The sequence below is a fragment of the Balaenoptera musculus genome, chromosome 11, assembly GCF_009873245.2.
Source record: "Balaenoptera musculus isolate JJ_BM4_2016_0621 chromosome 11, mBalMus1.pri.v3, whole genome shotgun sequence".
NCBI lineage: Eukaryota > Metazoa > Chordata > Mammalia > Artiodactyla > Balaenopteridae > Balaenoptera > Balaenoptera musculus.
The window spans coordinates 50,566,635-50,587,038 of NC_045795.1; the positions used below are offsets into that span (position 1 = coordinate 50,566,635).

A 20,404-nucleotide genomic window follows, 5' to 3' on the forward strand; every position below is an offset into this window, starting at 1 on the left:
ATTTCAATGGTACTTGTTTGCCAGCCAATTGTCATTTGATGCTTTAAGTCAATGTTAACCAATGTGGACTCTAGGAAATTTTGATCACTGGCTCTACTCAGGTGATCAGAACCTCATCACAATAGATGGTCCCCCACTGATGCTTAGGAGTTAAATTCCCACACTATAAAGAAATTGGTATAGTATTCATTGAGTTTCCTGTGGACAAACAGAAGTGTAAAAGACACAGTCCATATCCTCTCAAATCTTAGAATCTAAAATAGACAATAGCCCTTCAGTGTTGACATTGGGCTCTTGCATGGCCGTGGGAGTGAATGCCTCCTTAAGTTTTCAAATACCAAACTGACTTTCTTATTTCTCACATTGATTCTTCCTCCCTCCCCTCCAGACTTACTGACAATGGGATTTCCTTTCCTCTCCTTATTCTCAGCTGTCCTCTCCTTTGCTCATAATACTTACCTGCCCAGTGAACCCTAGGAACCTCACTTGCCTCACCTTAGTTCCATCCAGCCCTGTTTCCTGGGACTAGACTCTCCAGTGACCCCATAGGGTTCCCAAAGGTTTGTGGGCCGAAGGTGGTGTGCAGGCGAGTTCCAAAGATGCCCAGATGAAGGACTGATGATCAGGATTGTCAGTCAAGTGCCCTTGCTGCTGCCCTCTCTGTCCCACCGGAGTTCATGATGGACCATGGGTGACCAAAGCTGAGCTACGGAGGCAGCTGCCCTCAGCCTCTGGGAAAACGTGATCTGAACCTGCTAACTGAGGCTCCCCAGACCTGGGGTTTGAGAACTTGACCCTCAGGAACATGAAGATAACTTACATATTAGGTTCTTTTATTTCTCTTACATCCCTAAACTCTAAGTTGCCTGCTTTTCTCAATCTTTTTAACCCCCAACCGCATTGAGGACCTACCAGTGGCAACTAGGGGAAGGATTAATCAGTAAAGCTCAGCCACGCCCATTCACTCTCACCCTTTCCACCTGCCCACTCACACACCTGCCCTCCCTGGTGCCTCCTGCACTGGCCTCTGCCTCTTCTTCCTCCTCAAAAAGCAGACAAATATTCTGCCAATCTTAGTGAGCTGGACTGAAGTTTTAAAATCACATGAACTCTTTCAAGGCATTAGTTCACTGGTTTACAGGGTGGTAGGCAGCGTTAGAAGCAGCTCGTTCATAAATGTATTCCTCAAAAGAGCTGAAAGGGGAAAAACGACGCACCTGATTGCCAGTGCCCTACTTGTACTGGCTTCACTCCACAACCCCCTCACTCCAGAGCTCGCAACAACATTGAACCAACGGATGTCATTATTGAGCTATGAGCCAGACACCATGAGTACCATTTTACTACGTTTTTCTCTTCAAGTAATTAGTTAATAATTTAATTGTACAGCCAATCTTGAAAGGGAAGTGGAAGCAGGGTGGAATGTAGAGATGGCAGCCCCTAAAGCCCATGATTTTAAATACAGCGTTTGTCACCTCCCCCGGGACTTGGGATGGAGTGTGGGTGAGACACCGTAGGAAGTGTTGCTGGGAGGGTGAGGTTTTGCAGTGGCCGCAGCCTCTGCTTCAGAGAAGAGCTGGATCAGCCCTGAAATCCTGGTCTCAGGCAGAGGCTGGGATAACATTGACTCTCGCAGATACAGAATAGTCCTGGAGGCAAAATATTCTAACACAACTGAAGTTTTTCTTATTCTGTTGTTTAAAAATACATTGTAATTAACCAAATTGCAGGCACTATCAGATGTAAGAGTACCATTTTTTTGTGGATTGCTAAGAAAAAGAAAAATGACATCAACATACCAATTAGGTATATTAAAAATGTAAACAAAATATGTGTATCTTAGAAATAATAAGATACGGTATATATGCCAGGCAACCTGGTTTTATGGAAAACGCAGAAGACCAAGCAATTCTAATTACATTTTTAAAAAGAAAGCAAGTAAATGCCAGTTTTTAATATTTTAAAGGATCTTTAAAATACCCTTTAGAAAATTTCAGGACTTCCCTGGTCACGCAGTGGTTAAGAATCCGCCTGCCAATGTAGGGGAGAAGGGTTTGAGCCCTGGTCCAGGAAGATCCCACATGCCGCAGAGCAACTAAGCCCGTGCGCCACAACTACTGAGCCTGTACTCTAGAGCCCACGAGCCACAACTACTGAGCCCGCGTGCCACAACTACTGAAGCCCATGCGCCTAGAGCCCGTGCTCTGTGACAAGAGAAGCCACCGCAACGAGAAGCCCACACACCACAAGGAAGAGTAGCCCCTGCCCACCGCAACTAGAGAAAGCCGGTGTGCAGCAATGAAGACCCAATGCAGCCAAAAAAAAAAAAAAAAATTCAAACAGGCCAAAGTAATCACTGTAATTTTACTAACTTTTTATCTGTAAAATTAATAAACTACCCTTGGTATATGAAGTTTCTTCAAGAGAAGTTATATGCTCCTGCATAAAATTTTATCAACAGAATGATGTCTGCAATATTAGAGGATGAGTGAGTACTGTCTCAATGTTAGAGCTAATTTCTTTAATAAGTCATATAAACAGTTGTCAGATTTAATCTAATACTACAGACATTCAACTTGAAGCTTATTATATGCAAATAGAACAATTTGCGTGGCTTAAATATTCCCTCATAAAAGTGTTTTCTTCAAAAATTCAAGCTTTGATTTTTAGAAAATCTAGAGAGGTTTTCATTCACATCTTATAAATCACAATTCTTTCTAAGCCCCATAAATCTCTTAATATCATTCCCAATTTGGAAACTGCTGTAGTTACTCTGTTTTACATAAACCATATAATCCATATTTGATGTTTCTTTTATGAGAGTAGAATTTTTAAGTATAACTGCTCAGATATTTGATTTTGCCCCTATTTCCACAGTCACAAAAGTACTCACTTCATATTATCTTTCAGGACATACTGTATTATTATGCTTCTAAGTCTATAAAAATCAATGAGATATAAGTTGAAATGTGAACAGATACAGATACTATAATCCCATTTAAAGAAGTCACAAATAATCTACCTGATGTATTGCCATTGGCTTACTAATCAAGCCTATCACTCTAGTGAGCTTTATATTACTACTTCTGCTTTTACCAAATATTAGCATACTTTTACTGAAAGCTTTGAGTTGCTGAAAAATTCTTTCGATATTATATCATAGAAACTTTACCTTGAAAGCATAAAATCATACAAACTATAAAATTATGTGCAGGCATATCCCCCAAATAAATGCTCAGTTACCTAATGTTCAGTGAATCAAAAATATTGTCCTTTCTTTTTCTGATAAGGAGGACACGAACCACTCACTGGAGGAAAGTTCCTCTCAACTGCAGGTTCAACAGTTCTTTCTACTGGCTTGAATCAAACTAATTAACTGCTGTTTTCACACTCACACAAAGAAAACCAAAAAGCTCAACAAGCATTCATAACCGGCTGAATTCAACTTTCTAACCCTAAATAAGTAGAATTTTAAGAGTTACTGTTAATTTACGACAACAATTATTATGAACAACCCCAGGACCTACAAAACTAATTAGAAAAAAAAAAAAAAGGCCAACCCTTTAAGTTAGAAAATTAGCCCTTTAAGTTAGAAAATTGTGAAGAATATAAGTTATCCCAATCCCTCTCCAATAGTTACCTATGATAGATCCAGATAAAACCTGTTTTAATTATGGCATGCAATGAAGTCATGCAGCCTTTTGCATTTTCCAGCTGATTGGAAGCACAGAATGTTAGAGCTAGAAGATCCTTTATTGACCACGTCAGTCATTTCCCTCTTTACAAATGAAACCAAAACCCAAACAGCTGGGGTCACAATGGAGAGGAGGCAGATTCGAATCCAAAACCAGCCTCTTGACTGCACAGTAGGAAATGTGTCCCCCACACCATGTTGCCTCAGTGACAGTAGATCCAAGGGACCAAAGAAATGATTCAGGACAGAAGAGGAAATCTGGAAAACTAAGACAAAATGCGCATCAATGCGGGATCTTCTTCTTTATTACCTAACAGGAAACAACACATTTATTTCCCCTAATTAGAAATATACATTTAAATACAACTAGCTGGGGACCTCACATTTAGTTACTGAGAATACGAAAAACTTCCCACCAAAGCTGCAAAAAGGCTAGAAAGTTTAACAGATATGCACACCCAGATGAACTTACATCCACGTGGAGCCAGAGGCCATGCCTCTCGCAGATGTCCGCTATCTCATCCAGAGGATCGAAGGCCCCCAATACCGTGGTACCAGATGTGGCACAGACAAGGAATGGAGCTGCACCCTGTGAGAAGGACCCACATGTGAGAATTATAAGAATCATCATCGTCACCATTAAATCTGTGCTACAGTAGGTTGGTAAACACAAGGGTTATACACCCAGACATTTATCTGGTTTCTTTGGAGATAAACATTCATTGAGTGAGTGTTGTTTACACTTCTCCATCACATGGCCTCTAGTCACTATAAATAGGTTAAAGAAACAGAAAATGCCATGGCAATAGTATCCTTTGTCCCAACTCCACATGCATCCTTATTCTCTTTACTCTCATTTTCTTTATTAGTCTTTTCTGTTCTCTAGCTTTTCCGGATAGAAGTGAATAAACTCAACCTCCACAGCAAACTGGCATCCTGTGTGACTCCTAACTCCTTCCCAGGGAGACTCATCGGGGCCTCCCTAGCACCTCCAAAATAAGAAGGAACAGGACTAGAAGACAAACAGCCAGCTGCAGGGGCAGGCCATGCAGGCCTGTCTGCTTGTCACCTGGTGAAGTAAGTGCAGCTACAAGGCAAGGGATGTAATCAGGTACGAATTTGGCGTCAGAGGGGATACAGTAACCTTATTGCGATACACTCCCCCAAACGGGTGCTGCCACAGAGAAAGTCATTAGAATGTGCTGGAAAAGAGAACCTGCGTCTTTCTGCCATAATTTTCCCTCCTCATCCAGTCCATGGCTGCATCTTGCGGAGAGAGCAGGTACCCATGAGAAATGGGAGGAAAGGGAGAATGTGGGAACAAGTGCAGAGATGAATGGTAATTCCAGTCGAGCGAGCCAGGCACCATGGTCTCATGAGGGATTTTATGGCAGCCATGTAGAAGAGAGTACACGAGGTTGTTTCCAGATAGATCCATCCTCTCAGCGTGTTGGCAGAGGTGTGTTGCTCTCTTTGGAAGTGCCATGAGGGGAAAATTTGCAGACAAAGGTGGGGGTCAGGAGAGCAAGTAGAATCCTGATTCTAGAGCACAAGAAGTCAGTGACAAGAATACTTACTTGCAGAGAAAGAGTCAAAGTCATTTTAGGATGGAGTCATTTTTCCCTCAGTTTTATCGTGAAATACACTTGTTCTTGTAACATATTTTTATGTCCCATTTAATGTCAGGGGTGTTCGGCTTGAACCAGATTCATTCCAATTTAGCTGACCTTTGACAGAAAGAAGTTATTTCTCGATGGAAAGCGGGGCAGAGCAAGGACGCTTGGTCCACATCTCTAGGCTGAGATGCATAGGAATCAAAGTGATGGTACACAATGGATCCATCTGCCATGCGGGGAGACGGCTGTGACACATGGAATACAGTCCACCAAGCCTCCTAGAGCAGGGCCAGTAGGTGACAGAGCCCCTGGGACCATAGGCTTTGGGACTTCTTCCCTGTAATCAACTACCAACAGATGATGTCTTTATCATGCCCGTGACCTAAATGAAATGTGACCAGATTTACATCAATCAGTAAAAGCAATAGAAAAAGTAATTTACTAAAACCACTGAAGGTGTCTTTAATGGTTGGGCTTTCCTTATAAAGTCTATGACATCCTGACAATTGTGAGGAAAATATCTATGCTAGCTATTACAGACCATTAATGAGTTTTCCTCACCTTTTTAATCTAGCTATAAATCTAAGTCCCAGAAATTCAACTTTCATAATCTGGATTTAACCTTCCAGGTTTTTTTTTTTCCCTTTCTCATATCTCACACTATTAATGAGAAAAGTCAGTGGAAACAGTATTGATTGTGTGTTGCCAATGAGTTGTATTCTCTAAGAAAGTTTGTCATTTCAAATACGCATACACAAAAATACTTCCAATTATTCAGTGTTTACACTAGTTTTATCTTTTTATAAGCACTTTAGAACTTCTGATGCTTCTGTGGTTTTTACCACCTTTGTAATGGCATCAAGGTAAAGGTCACGGCTCAACAGATTGTTTAATGGATCATGGTTGGCCAGGGAATTGAATCCCAGCAGCCAAAAAAAAAAGTTGATAACTATTTCCTACATCTGTAACAATATGAGTTAAAAGCTTGAAACAAACAAACAACAACAAAAAGTAGGTCTGAAGCTACTGAGAAAAAGAAACTAGTCATCAGGTATTAAAATCTCAGAATGGATGCAAGATTTGTCCTTAGTGAATCCAAGCCCAAGTTTTAACTGACTTGAGAGAAAACTGAGGAGGCATGCCAACTCTAACCCTGTTGCCCTACTTTCAAGTGTGCCTAAAGCAATTTTTACTTTTTAAAAACTTCCTTTTCAAGTTCTCAACTTCAGGATATGTCACTTTCATGGACTTTCATTGTCAAAACAAACAGAAATTTGAACAATGAAAATAATAATGACTGCCGTGGAGTAAAATCCATCCAATATGTTAGAAGATGAGTTCTTCATGATACTTTAAAAAGAAAAAAAGGTTTGGCTATCCTTCAGGATGCTTGGCAACTCACTCACTATTCTGAAAATTGGTAAATAAGGGAAAAGAATAAAATATTGATTCTGTCTTGCTTGTCCAAACTGTTTCCTTAGGGAAACCAGATATGGATGAAGAAACAAAAATGTTTAGAGTAGGAGGCCTGCCACTAAATGAAGAAGGAATGAGAGAATGAATTAGAACATCACTAATGAAATAACGGATCTAGACAATGATGACAAATGGCAGCAAAATCCATGAGGTGAGAGGCTGATGCAGAGTTCTGTGATAGATGGACCGATAACAAAAGGAGGCCCAAGACGTCTCCTGATTGAAGGGCAAAATGCCACCCATGAAGTCTTCCTGGTAAAAATTCCAACCTGAACCCAACCTGAATCTCCCCAAGTCTCAGTATCTAACAGACAAATTACAGGAAATATAGAAAACAGATGGGGAGGTACAGGGGAGGGGAGCGCTTAGAGTCTCAAATTCTTGATGGAATCAACAAAATCCATAATGTGAAAACTCTACAGGACAAAGGACTTGGTTTCTCCAACAGATCATTTGCAAGGGAAAAAAGGAGGGGAGACTGTAGGTTAGAAAAGATTTATGTGATAAATCAACCAAATGCCACACATGGACTTTGTATGACTCCTTATTCAGACCACCAGCTATTTTTTTAAAAAGGCAATGGGAGAAAATTTAATCAGAGTGAATACTGGATAATACTAAGAATGTATTCTTTCTTATAATTGCATTATGGGTTTTTTTTTAAAGAGAGAGTACATATCTTTTACAGATATACTTAACTATTTATAGATCAAATGATATAATGTGTAGGATACACTTCAAACTGATCTAGAGGTACTGGGAGGGGAGGCGAGCATAAGCTAATGATTGTGAAAGTTGCATCACTGGTATGTGGAATCTCATTATATTAGTTTTACATATATTTACAATTTTCCATAATGAAAAGTTTAAAATAGAAAGAAAGAAAGAAAGAAAGAAAGAAAGAAAGAAAGAAAGAAAGAAAGAAAGAAGGGAGGGAGGGAAGGAGGGAGGGAGGAAGGAAGGAAGGAAGGAAAGAGAAAGAGAGGAAGGGAAGGAAGGAAGGAGGAAGGGAGGAAGGAAGGAAGGAAAAAAGGAATCATATGAACCATACAAAAAGCAGAGTCAATATTCCCCACCAACAAGCATTAATAACATAAAGTTCTTTTTGATAGGAACTTCTGTAGAAAAAGATAAAACTAGATTTTAAAAAATAGATAAAACTAGAAGGTGGTATCTGTAGTTCACAGCAGAATAAACAGGTTGCAATATAGAATTTTACCCAAGAGATAAAGAAATCTGATAACCTGTACCACCAGACAACTATCAAATCCACTTGTCAATGGAATGTTTTAAAAAATGTAGTGCTAAGGACACACACCAGAAGCCAATACATCTGCAATAAAGGCAGAACTTTCAAGTACAGAATTTCACACCAAATACAGTGATCTAGCATGCTCCAGATAAGTTGAATTTCATGAAAAATTTAAAAAAATATGAAGAGTGAAAGAAAAGAAATATAATATTAAATCTTAGAAAATAAAAATAAAAGAACCCATCTTTCCTAAAGTGTGAAGCCCTGTGAGGAGAGATAAACTTATATCCCAGCTCAAAAGCTGGGCTTCTAATTTTTCAGCAGTCACACCCGACGTTGTTGCCGTCTGTTGGAAGGTGGTGGGGGAACAGCCGGAAGCTGCGCTGGCGTGGGGGCTGCGGGAAGACGGGAGGGAAGCAGTGACGGGGCCGCACCTAATCCCGTAGGCTTTTGGTCCAAGAAGCAAGGTGGCTGCGCCAAGACAACGCCACACCCGAAAAGCAGACACCAGGCTGAGCTGGAGTACAGCAGGCGACCAGGGCCATGCCTTGCCTTCCCCAGCGATGGATATGCCAGCTTTAATACATCCTGGCAGCTAAGGAAGAGAGGATAGTCTGCCAGAGCTGAAATACTAGACCCACACCCAACCGGGGGTGATGGTCATGGATGGGCTTTGGGTGGAAGCAACCCAGGAGGACAGTTTGATCAAGAAATCAGAAATCATCCTGAATGCAGCTCAGAGACAACCGGTTTCGCCTGTAGCATCCCCAGAGTCGAGAGCTACGTAGGAGTGTGGATGCTGGGACCCTGCTAGAGAGGCTGGGCTCATCTTTTGAGGCTAATTCTAGGCAAGAATCCGGAATCCAGTGATGTCAGTGTTTTAATAAGCTCCAGCCACCTGGGAATGAGAACATCTGAGAAACCCCTCAGAACGTGTAGAGCAAGCACCCAGAAATAGCACATCTGTAAATGAGCTTCCTCCTTTAATTCTAAGGGGCCCTCTTCTCTCTCCCACACATACAGACCTGGGCCTGGCCGCGGGCCCTGCATGCTCCCCCTAATGCCCAGACACACACACGTTTTCTCTCCCTCCCTCTCCTTCCCCCTCTCACCTCTTTCTTGGCTTGCCACACTTGCCTCTCCAGCTCCTCAGGTATCATCTTACCTCTAAGAGACACAGGTTTGAGACATTGTTATGTTCAGCAGTGAACAGACCTTGGTACTGCTTTTTAAATAGTATCGGTTTCCCCCTCCACCCACCAGGCTTCCGGATCCTGTCCCCATTACCTTCCATCTGTTTCCACAAAGCAAGCATTCTCAGTGCCAATCCCAAGAAAGGAGGCCGCCTTCTTCATAGAGTAATGACACTACATTCAAAAAGGCAAGGGGGAGAGAGAGACACAAATACATAGCATGAAAAGAGTACTGTTTATTATCTAAATGGGTGTACATCATACGGCTAAGCCCAACCTTTGGAATAGTATTGCCGTAAAAAAAAAGAAAGTCATTTAACTGAGCTCTTTAGTATAGTGGTTGAAAACACTGATTTTGGTTGGGGTCAGAGAAACCAGGATGTAATTCCAAGTTTTCCCAGTTACAGCTATAGACCCTTGAGCAAAGAACACATACTCTCCCAGCCTCCATCTGCTAATCTATAAAGCGGGCATGTGGATGCTTCCTCCATCTGCTTGTCATGGAGTTAAATGGGTTAATGTCTGTAAAGAGCTAGCACAGAGCCTGGCATATGGAAAAGACTTGGTCACCGGAGGCTGTTGTTTTACGTAACATTGAGAAAAGTTTCTCTTGATGCTACTAATAAAACTCAGTATTAATGGAAACAGAATCTAGTCCACTGCTGACTCAAAAACCCTCTAAGGAGTGAGCAAGACTGTCTCAAAAATTGTAGTCACAGGCCACAGAAGAATCTATTTTCAAGAGCAAACAGTGGGTTATAAATGCTGATCAGACACTTGACCAATCTTGTTTAATATTGAATATAAGACTGAAATTAGACACACGGGAATGTGGCTAAATCATAACAACAGAAGTAATAATAATTTATAGACACACTACTGATGCAGCCCTGGCATGAATGAGGCTAAGAGCTGGCTTTGGAATTAGGTCTTGTCTATCTCTTATTGGCAAATAGTGGTATATACTTTGGATTGTTGGGCCTTTTTGCCCTACGTAAATCCTATAAAATAATTAGCATTCAAACATTGGAGATGTCGCTCTTCATACATTATTGTGGACAGGTGGTCAATTAATTCTTTTCCATGCCAGAAAAAGTGAAGGTGCTAAAGGACATTATTGTACCAAAACACCTTAGTAATTTAATTTGTAGGTATGAATACATTAAAAGAGTCATCAAGCCTTCACACTTAACTTGATATATTTCCCTCAAATGTGGTAAATTTTTTCCTCTTTTGTCAAGACAGTTTTATGGGGAGCTCTTTTTTAACTCTGTAAAAATAAATGCAGAAGTAACACCATCAGGAAAAATGAAACCATCCTAAATAATTAATTTCCAAATATCAAATAGGACACATTCAAAATGCCTGTAGGATGCATTCATTTCGGGTTGTTACAAGAGCATGTGCATAGTGAAGAGTAATAATGTACATGAAAATATAGTTAATTCCCTACTTGTTACATCAGCCCACCATAGCTAAGGTGACACAGCTAAGGTGAATTATTTCTTACCAGAGATTGGGGCTCTGGCACCAAACAGCTATTGATTTCATAATGATAAATAGTAGCCTACCCCCACTGACATCTGCCAATAAGGAAGATCACATTGCTTTGCCCTGAGAAATAGCAAAATACCCCCAACCAATGGATCTGCTGAATAAAAAACCTGTCATCAGAATAAGAATAGCTTCGGTGGAGCTATTTTTGGGTATCTCAGGGCAAAGTAGAGTCCAATGTCAATCTCAGATGGATAGAGATAGATTTTTACAAGTCTGAAAAACTGAAGTCTAAACATCTGAAAGCATCAGAGGAGGAAAAGAGCCCTGGAAGGGGAAAAAAAAAGAAAGAGCAATGCTTCAGACATACTGAGTAGTTTCAAGAGAAGGAAAAACCTAGAAGGCCGGAGTTCAGAAGTAACAGCTGCATTTAGAAACAAGAAGTGCCTACTCCCTTCACTGGCAGAAGAGAAGTTAGTCCTTCTAAGACCCAGTCTCCCCCTGAGTTCCACTCGTCCACAGAAGACACATAAATCTCAGTGGGTATTCATTTCTATAAAAGTAAGATGGCCAGTGCCCACAGGAAAGACAGAATTGCACTGAAGTATTCCTTCCTGGTTCCAGCAAGGATTTCATCTGTGACCTTGGGTTTCTCAGTGAACCGCTGCTTTCCCCTCCTGTGGATTGTGTTCTGGACACTTGGAGTCCTAAGACGCTGACTAGTTTGAAGTTCAAGTTAGCTTCAGGTGGTGGGGAGAGCAGGGTTATGAATGTTATGCCTTAGGAAATAAAGAAAAGGAATGTACAGGGACTTTTCCAAGAGCACGCAGCTGGTTCAATGCCTAAAGAGGCAGAGCCGGAATCCAGATGGACTACCTTACACTCTGCACAACATCCTGAAAAGCACCTGCTGGCCTGTGAATGCCTGCAATGCCATCCAAACTCAGGGCAGCCTCACCTAGAGAGCAGGGCCACGATGGAGGGAGTCAGGCACCTCAGGTGCAAAATTTAAGGAGGTGTGACCTTGAGACCTGGACTCTAAACGTCTCACTTGCCTCATCCCAGCCGTGATCCTGCTAGTAAGGAACTAGGACAACTGATCGCTGGCCTGGGAGTGAAAAGGGTTTCTTTTCTCCCTCACTTTTTAGTGGCGGACAATAATCACTACTTCATGCTAATTCCCAAAATGATTTGAATGACAACCCTAAAATTTCTATAAATGTAAGGAATTCATATCTAACTGCTAATCAGGCCACAAATCTGTTCCTTTTATTATTTTTCTCCAAAAGTCTCCTTCTCTTTGGTTCCCGCTTGGCCTGGAGAGGCTACCTTAGATATGCTGACAGTCTAGGGGTCTCTGCTGTGATCTTCCTGGTCTCCACCAACAGCTGAATTACCATGGACGCCTGAAGTGTATGCAAAAACCCCTTTAGTGGTGAGTGCACACATTCTGCATTTGATGGTGCAAGGCAGAGATGGAGTAACTTACCCTGGTTCATCTGGGGCTGCATAAAAACTGGAAAAGAAAGGGCACCTGATAAAACAATCTGGGAAAATAACCAGGGGGCCATGGGCCAACGCCTGAAAAAAAACAAGGGGGCTATAACAAAAAGATTAGCATAGGGTTTAGGATCTTTTAGGAAATACAGCTTTCTTTAATTCTTTTTTTTTAACTAAGTAATGGATTGATTTGTTGTAAATAGTGGTACAGAGGTCCCTAAAATATGAATTAAAGTAGTGTCAATGCTATGACTTGGGTCTCTTTGGCAGAGCAGGGAAAAGAAGGAGCTACAAAGAAGAGTATGGTGGATGGGGTAAAATTTATATATTCAAGGCTACAGTGTGTTCAAAGTTATGGCATTTTTCTGTGGAGTTCACTTTGTTATGGACTGAATGCTTGAGTCCCCTCAAAATTCGTGTGTGTTTAATCCCTGGCCCCCAGTGTGATGGTCTCCAGGGCGAGACTCTGATGGGATGAGTGCCCTTGTAAGAAGAGGAAGGCAGGCCTCACTCTGATCACGAGCCTGGACAGAGGCAAGGCCATGTGAGCACAGAGGTTCACTCGCCAGGAAGCAGGTTCTCCCCAGACACCAGACCTACCAGCACCTTGATCGTGGACATCCCAGCCTCCAGAACTGTGAGAAATAGACATCTGTTGTTTAGGCCACCCACTCTATATTTTGCTAGAGCAGTCTGAGCAAACTAAGACACACATCTAGCTTGGTTTTCTGGCTCCATCCTCTGCTGGTCTGTTAGCCAAGGCATATATTTTACCTCTTTTTGCACCTATATCTCCACCGGAGATTTTAAAAAATACTTAGTTCTGGGTTCACAACTTTTAATTTCTTTTCATTCCCAACTTGCCAGCTACACCTGTTACTGATCTTTCCCAGGCATAATCTTTATTTTAGGCTTCCAAAGAAATTCTTCCCTCTTTCTGGAGCAATTATCCCAGAAAATAACTCTGGTAACATTTTAAACCAAATGAAGAACGAAAAAGGCAAAGGTAAAAGCACTGCACTGATAGCAGGGCCCCTGCTTAATCAGCTTTCCAAGGCGTGGAAATAGCAATTCTAACGCAGAAGGGGCTCTGCATTTCTGATACACTAGGGTTCCTCCAACTGAAATACCAAGGATTGGAACCCGAGGGTTGGAACCAAAGTTTCCCAGGGCAGGGAAATTCTACTCCATAATCATTCCAAATAACCAAGCATTTTTCCCAGGTGTCCACATTCCCAAGCATTCTTCTCTTGCTACAGAATGAACATCTCATGAGGAAGGGCCTGGCGAGCTGAGGTCAGAATCTCAGACTAGATGACTCCTCCCAGCTGCCCCCAACTCAATGCCCACTTTGCCCTTAGCACTGAACTAACCAGAACTCAGGCAGGGCAGGGGGAACACGCGGGGGTGGTCAGGTTCCTGCACCATTTATACTTTTGCCGTAATAAAGTAACTTGCTCTTGAAAGAAAGTAACAGATACAGGAAAGTCCAGCTGGAATTAACAGAGAATTTTCAGATTTTGCCCGCCTCACGTGTTTGACAGGAGACCTAGGGTTATTGCAGAAGGTACAGGAGGGGACATGGGGAAGAAGCAGTGGTGGGATGGACTCCCAGAGGCCCCCACTGGAATCACAAAAAGAAAAACAAAAAAAGCATCCCTTCTAAGTAAGACTGCATATGAGCTGTGCTCCACATTATTACTGCTGGGTCATTCTCCTCCTCCTATTACTACTAATAGCTAACGTTTTTGTCTATCTAGCATGTGCCAGATGCTACTTTACATGCTTTAACTCATTCAATCTTTGCAATAACCCACTAATCAATCAATGCCTACTAAGCTCATGTCGCCACTGGGCTGCTTTAACGGCCCCAGACTGTTCACTGCTCCCTGCATCCAGTCCCTTTTCCTGGTGGCTTTGCAGAGTCTCCTTAAGAGGTGAAGTCTATTTTCCCACTTCTTGGATCTAGGTTCCTATATACAACTTATTTTACCAAGAAAATGAGGGAGAAATGACAATGTGCCAGTTCTGAGCCCAGGACTCAGGAGGCCCAGTGTGTGCCCATGCTGTTTTTTACCTGCACCACTGTCCTGACAACACACCTGGACTAGCCTGCTGGAGGATGAGAGACATGTGGAGCGTCACTGGGGTCATCCCAGCCCAGCCACTCCCAGATCAGCCACTCGCCAGCCAAGCCCAGCCAAGAACAGCAGCACTACCCAGCTATCTCCAAACTCGAGGGCGATAATATCTGGCTATAGTTCTATGCCACTGGGTTTTGGAGTAATTTGTTAGATATTAGAACTAACTGATACACTCATTTTTATAAATTAGGAAACTGAGGCACAGCAGAGTTAGTCAACTTACCCAAGGTCACTCAGATAGTAAGTAGTGGAGACAGGAATTGAATCCAGGCAGCCTAGCTGAAAGCCAATGTGCTCATCCACAATTGGACCTCCTACGTCAGTGGGGAGCACAGTGAGATAGGGGACTGTGGCAACATCCAACTGTGCGTGTGTGTGCGCGCGTGTGCGCATGATGTTCATTGTTACTGAATATCTCCCTTTCCCCTTGAAGAGCCCTTGTGTTAGCCATTCAAAGCAATCAATTTCACAAGGAAATGGGAGTAGAAGACATACCTGATATCAGTAGCAATCATCTAAGTTCTCACAAATAAGACACTCAGAGATTCATAGAAAGAGATGGCACTTTCAAATTAAGTGTTCTCTTTTCTTAAGAAAACGTTACAGACTATAAATTTTAAATAAAGGTGATGTACAAAATTGGGTGGCCAGGACTTACAATATCAAACCCATCAGAATTTCTTTTGGAATGAAATACAACATTGTACGTAGGCACAGGACTTACACATGGATGGGATAAAAGCACATCGGGAGCACCCAAACAAACAAGCCCTCTCCCTTCATGATGTATTCATTCTCAGAAAATCTATATCTCATATCAAAAATAATTTGTTTTTTACCTCTGCCGATGTGAAAAGGATTAATCTTGGCAAGCCAGACAGCCCCTTTTCTTTAATATCAGGACAGTACTTGTATCTGGCTAAATTCATGGCATACATATTGGACACTGAACCACCTGCAAAAACGAAAACAGAAATATGTATAGCATGACGTCATTGTTCCCCAAGTGCCGGCTACAGTGGGAGGCATGGATGGCTGCAGGTGCACCAGCTTAATGACAAATTACTGTCAAAATCAAGGGAGCATCCCCCTCCAATCCCATTACTCTTACACACTTCCTCATCTCCAGTTCCAGAAGTTATGGTCTATTCTCTCATTCCAGAGCTTTTCTAAACTAAGAGTTTCCATCTATGGACTTAGGGCCAGTACCCAAGTCTCCATAGTTAATAATATTCTTTCCGTCTGTCTCTAATCAATAAAATGACAATACATGCTCCTCCCTGGTTCCAAAGAAGGACTGTAGGAGAAACAAAATATGATTCAGGAAACTTCTCAAGTAAAATTAATTGATAAACTTGAAAAACGTATGATAGCCCTTCCTAACTCCCAGCAGCAGATAAATTCATTTGTGTTGGATATAAATCCAAAATTGTAGACATCTCATTTGTTAGCATGTATGTCATTTCTGTAGCATTTAGGCAAAATATCATCACTCTGGAGAAAGGCACAAGCTCGATTCTCCCCAAGTGGCATGATTAACATCCAAGTTTTTGTAATGTGGAAGTCTGTGGGGAGTTGTTCCTCAAATAAGGCATGAATAAAATTGTAGATGCTTTAATGGAGGCAATAACTAATTGTACTTACCTGGGTTAAATATTCCATCCCCTTCTTTCCAGCCAATAAATTCAATCATTTTCTTCAGAACCGCTTCTTCCACTAACAGAAACACTGGGGACACCTCATACGTATAACTAGATAGATATAAAAAACACTTCACTTCTATGGCTAGAGTCAAACCATCCCTTTGGAGTCCCAAGAAATGCACATAGGGTTTTATTAAACCAAGTGGCTGTTGAAGTGTGGGTAGAGTCTTTGGAAATGAATCCATCGGAAACAGAGAAATACACAGTCTATGACAGCACTGGTCACGGTTAGATAAATGTCAGCAGCTGGTGGCTTTAGGGATACTAGCTACTTCGCAGTCTTAATTTAGAGGAAACCTTCAATTCCATTGCAAGAGATAAAAGCAGTGCACCTGGATTCTTTGTATTAGCCATGAACAGCAGCCGTTTAGCTCTTTGGATGCTGCTTTGGATGCTGGTTAAAGAAAAACCATTGTCATGGTAGCCAGGTTTATTAGGTTACTACCATGAAGTACCCTAGCAGTCAGCTCTAGAACTTGGGATTCCTCCACCACACTCCTGGGTTTGTACAAATAGCAAGAGCGCTGTGGACATCTCTTATGATGTGATGATTTTACTACACAGCGCTACCTGGATCCCTGTCATGAAGGTTTGAGGCTCTGGGCTGGAATGTTGTCATTAGAGAGCATTGCTAAGTTAGCCCCTTTAGGAATGTCCTGTGGTGGTCCACACCCGATGACTGGTCCAGCTGGAGGTACAACTGGGCCTGGCCTTGGGGGTCCAGCTGCAGACCACACTGAAGGGCCAGGGTAGCTCCAGAGACATCTGTGGGGTCAGCCAAGGTGGTCTTAGAGCCTACACAGTGGCTTGACTCCTATCTCTGCCCACTCCTGCTTCCTTCCCCTCCCTCACCCACGTTGACCCCAAGGGTTTCCCTTAATAAACATCCTACTCACTAAGCTCCATCTAGGGCAGCTGCCCAGGAATCCAGCCTGAAACAGTTACCATGTAATTTTATAACGTTTCTTTCTTTCTCCAGATAACTGGAGGGTGACTAATATGTATAATCTCCTTCTCGAACAATTAGGTGATTACATTAAATTGAATCTGAATAAATACGTACTCTAAATATGTAAGCTAAGCAGACACATTTAAATTCATAGTCACGGAATTTAATGCAATTATGTTAACATCAGAAGGAAAAAAACTTTGGTAAAGAGGCAAAAAAAAAAAAAAAAAGGAAAAAAGAACACCTACTGTGTTATCACCTCCCTACCTGCCAAGCACTCTACAGAAGTTACATCATTTTTCAAACAATTTAGCTTCTATTTTCAACCATACTAGGAAACCACTTTACACATATCAAAAGTGTGAAAAAAAAAGTATATATGTGTATGTGTACCTACAAATAAAAGTGAAATAATCATTCACTTTTTAGCAAGAAAAAAATACTATTAAACTTGTCTTTGCAAACTAGCTCAACCGTAAACCTGGAAATTGGCCTGGAGGTGGAGGAGAAGACAATACAGAATGCGCTCGTGGCTTCGTGATATTTTGAGTGGACTACTCAGCTTAGCAGCAATTTAATACTTCAAAAGCCTCTAAATATTTCAGTAAAAGAACCCAGATGAGGAGTTAGAGAGATCCCAGGACTTACAAGGAGAGGTTCACAGAATTGTGTAATTTCACTATCTTTTCTACCACTTAACTCTTCTACCCATTGTAACCTGGTATCTGGTATTGTCTTGAATTATTCCACGAAAAATTCTGTAACTGAAGTCACCAATGACATCCATGTTGTTAATCCAGGGGACATTTTTAGTCTTTGTCTTAGTTAAACACTCCACTCAACAATATATGACTCTGGACACACTCTCCTCCATGGCTCCCAGGCCTTCCCAGTGGATTTTCTCCTTCTTCTCTCTCTACTGTAGGCTTGTTCTCCTCCTCCCAACCATGAAATATCAGATGCCCTCAAGGCCCAGGCCCGAGCCATCTTCTCTCCTCACTCTATGCTGTCCTGCAGGCAGTGCTTCTCCATCTCCTGGTTTGTTTTTATTTAAAATGTCTCCATCCTGCTCATTAAAATCACTTGTTGGGCTATGAAAATATATCAGTGCCCGGGACACATAGACAGAAATTCAGATTTAATTGGTCTGGGTTGGGACCCAGGTCTTAATATTAACCCAGTTCCTAGGTTGATCCTAAAGAGCAGAAAGGGTTGAGAATCCCTGACTTTAGGAATCTCATCCATGCCCACTACTGAAACTACCATCCTTCGCCAGTGACACCTACATTTATAACTTCCATATAAATATCAGAATTTCAGGCCCATATATATCTCAACTCACCAAGAGTATACACTTAAATATTTCAAAGTTACGGCAAATGCAAATGTTCACAATGGAAAACTGAACTACTGCTCTTGCCTTTTTCACCATAGACTTGAAAATTGGCCCCTCTTCCAGTGTTTCTTATCTCAGTGAGTGACATGACTATCAACCCAGCTATTAAAGCCAGAAACCCAGGCATCATCTTATAAACCTCCCTCTTGTTCCCATTTCCAAGATCCAGTATATTATCCAGTCCTTTCTGTTTTATCTTCCAAACACATTTTTTCCCCCTCTATTCCTACCACTTCTGTCTAAATCCAAGCAACTATCATCTCTTACCTGACCAAGGTAATGCCATCCTAATGGGTCCCCTCCAATCCACTCTCCGTATTTCCAATGATCTTTTTACTAAGCAAATGTCACCTAGTGATGTGGAAACCTTCAATGGCTTTTCATTGTACTTAGAATAACTCATAAATGTGGCCCACTGGGCCCTGCATGTCTGGCTCCAATCTTGTCCTCCATGACACCCCCCATAACTTTCTCAGCTACACTCACCCTGACTTTTCGGTTCATAGCACATGTCATGCTGTCTCTTGTCATAGAGTCTTTGAACATGCTGTTCCCTCTGGAACCCATCCCTCCTCTTTTCACCTAGTTAACTTTCATTCATTCTTCAGCACTCAGCCGTCATTTCCTCAGAGAAGACTTCCCTCAGTGCCCAACAAGGAAAACTTGTCCCATTTATATTTATAGCATCATGCACCTCTCCTTCATTTGAAAATAATACATTAATTTGTGTAGATCATTTTGATTAATTTGCATGCATCTCTATATCACTAGATTATTTGCTTCATGGAGGCAAAGTGGAGGTTTGTTTTTACACAAAGTATCTCTACAGCACCTTAGCACAGACATGGCTTTTCATGCAGGAATGAGTTCTTAATCAATTTTCTCATCTGTTAAGTGGAGATAATTCCTGCCTTACCCATCTCACAGTACCACTATCAGATCAAACTGTTCTTTGAATACTGCAAAGTGTCATAAGACTATTCCATTGTTTATGATGACACTGCACAAATTAAACCATTAAATAGAAGTTCATGAAATAAAACTTCACCTACTTAACAAAATCTCTAATCCATATTCCTTGTAAAATTCCATTTAAAGGTACTCACACACTTGGGTTTAATGCTTCTGTCATAAATCTGGCCACCAAGGAGTAATAATCAAGTCCAGCATATAACTGGTTGAAAAATCTTGGATGGTCTGTAAATTGAAATAGAATATTAATCTACACAGCAGTAAAAAAGAAAGAAAACTATCGACACAGAATAATATAAGTGAATCCTTCAGACAATGTAAGCAGCTGGATACAAGGAGTATACAGTGCATGATTCCACTTATATGACATTCAATATGGGGCAAAGCTGATCTGTGGAGACAGAGATTAGAATTCCAGGTACCTTTGGCAAGGAGATACTGATTAGGAAGGGGCTTGAGGGGGCCTCTGGAGTCCCAGGAATGGTCTATATCTTGCTCTGGGTGATGGTCACTTACATGCAGATAGGTACAAATTCACTGAGCTGAGCACCTGAGGTTTCCCACTTTCCTGAATGTAAATTATACCTCAATTTAAAAAAAGCATTTAAAATATTGTCATGTACAAGGGAAACAAATGTTGAAGACCCATTTCATAGCCCTGTCTACTGAACAATATGTTTCTAAGCAAAACTTGAGGACTCTTTTGAGAGCTTTGCTTTACCTGTTTCTTTTTAAATACAACCCAGACCCAAACCAGAACCCTGAGAAATGGATTATTTGAGCAGTTTGTCCACATATCAAAGCCTGCTGCTACCTTTACCTTCTAAAAATATCGATGTTAATTTCCCTAATTTAAACACATTTCACTCACCAACAGGGTTCACTTCAGGCTCCTGGCAGTGAGTGGCCTTTTAATTTTTCAGATTGGACCATTTTTTATAGTGCAACTGGCATCGTGTTGTTGGAGTAAGATGTGACTCATCATGCAGCTTACATAAACTTTCTGATTCAATGC

General features: G+C 41.5%; 1 protein-coding gene across 1 annotated transcript in view; it reads right to left on the reverse strand.

Annotated features, from left to right (window-relative positions):
• GADL1 (glutamate decarboxylase like 1) overlaps window positions 1–20,404 on the reverse strand; it is a 182,415-nt gene that overhangs the window by 118,637 nt on the left and 43,374 nt on the right. The window contains exons 4-9 of the mRNA XM_036870770.1: window positions 19,524–19,614; window positions 16,014–16,120; window positions 15,209–15,324; window positions 9,326–9,405; window positions 9,151–9,205; window positions 4,167–4,283 (exon numbers count right to left, since the gene is read on the reverse strand). Coding sequence (XP_036726665.1) covers window positions 4,167–4,283; window positions 9,151–9,205; window positions 9,326–9,405; window positions 15,209–15,324; window positions 16,014–16,120; window positions 19,524–19,614 — 566 coding nt within the window. The remainder of the gene's footprint in view (window positions 1–4,166; window positions 4,284–9,150; window positions 9,206–9,325; window positions 9,406–15,208; window positions 15,325–16,013; window positions 16,121–19,523; window positions 19,615–20,404) is intronic.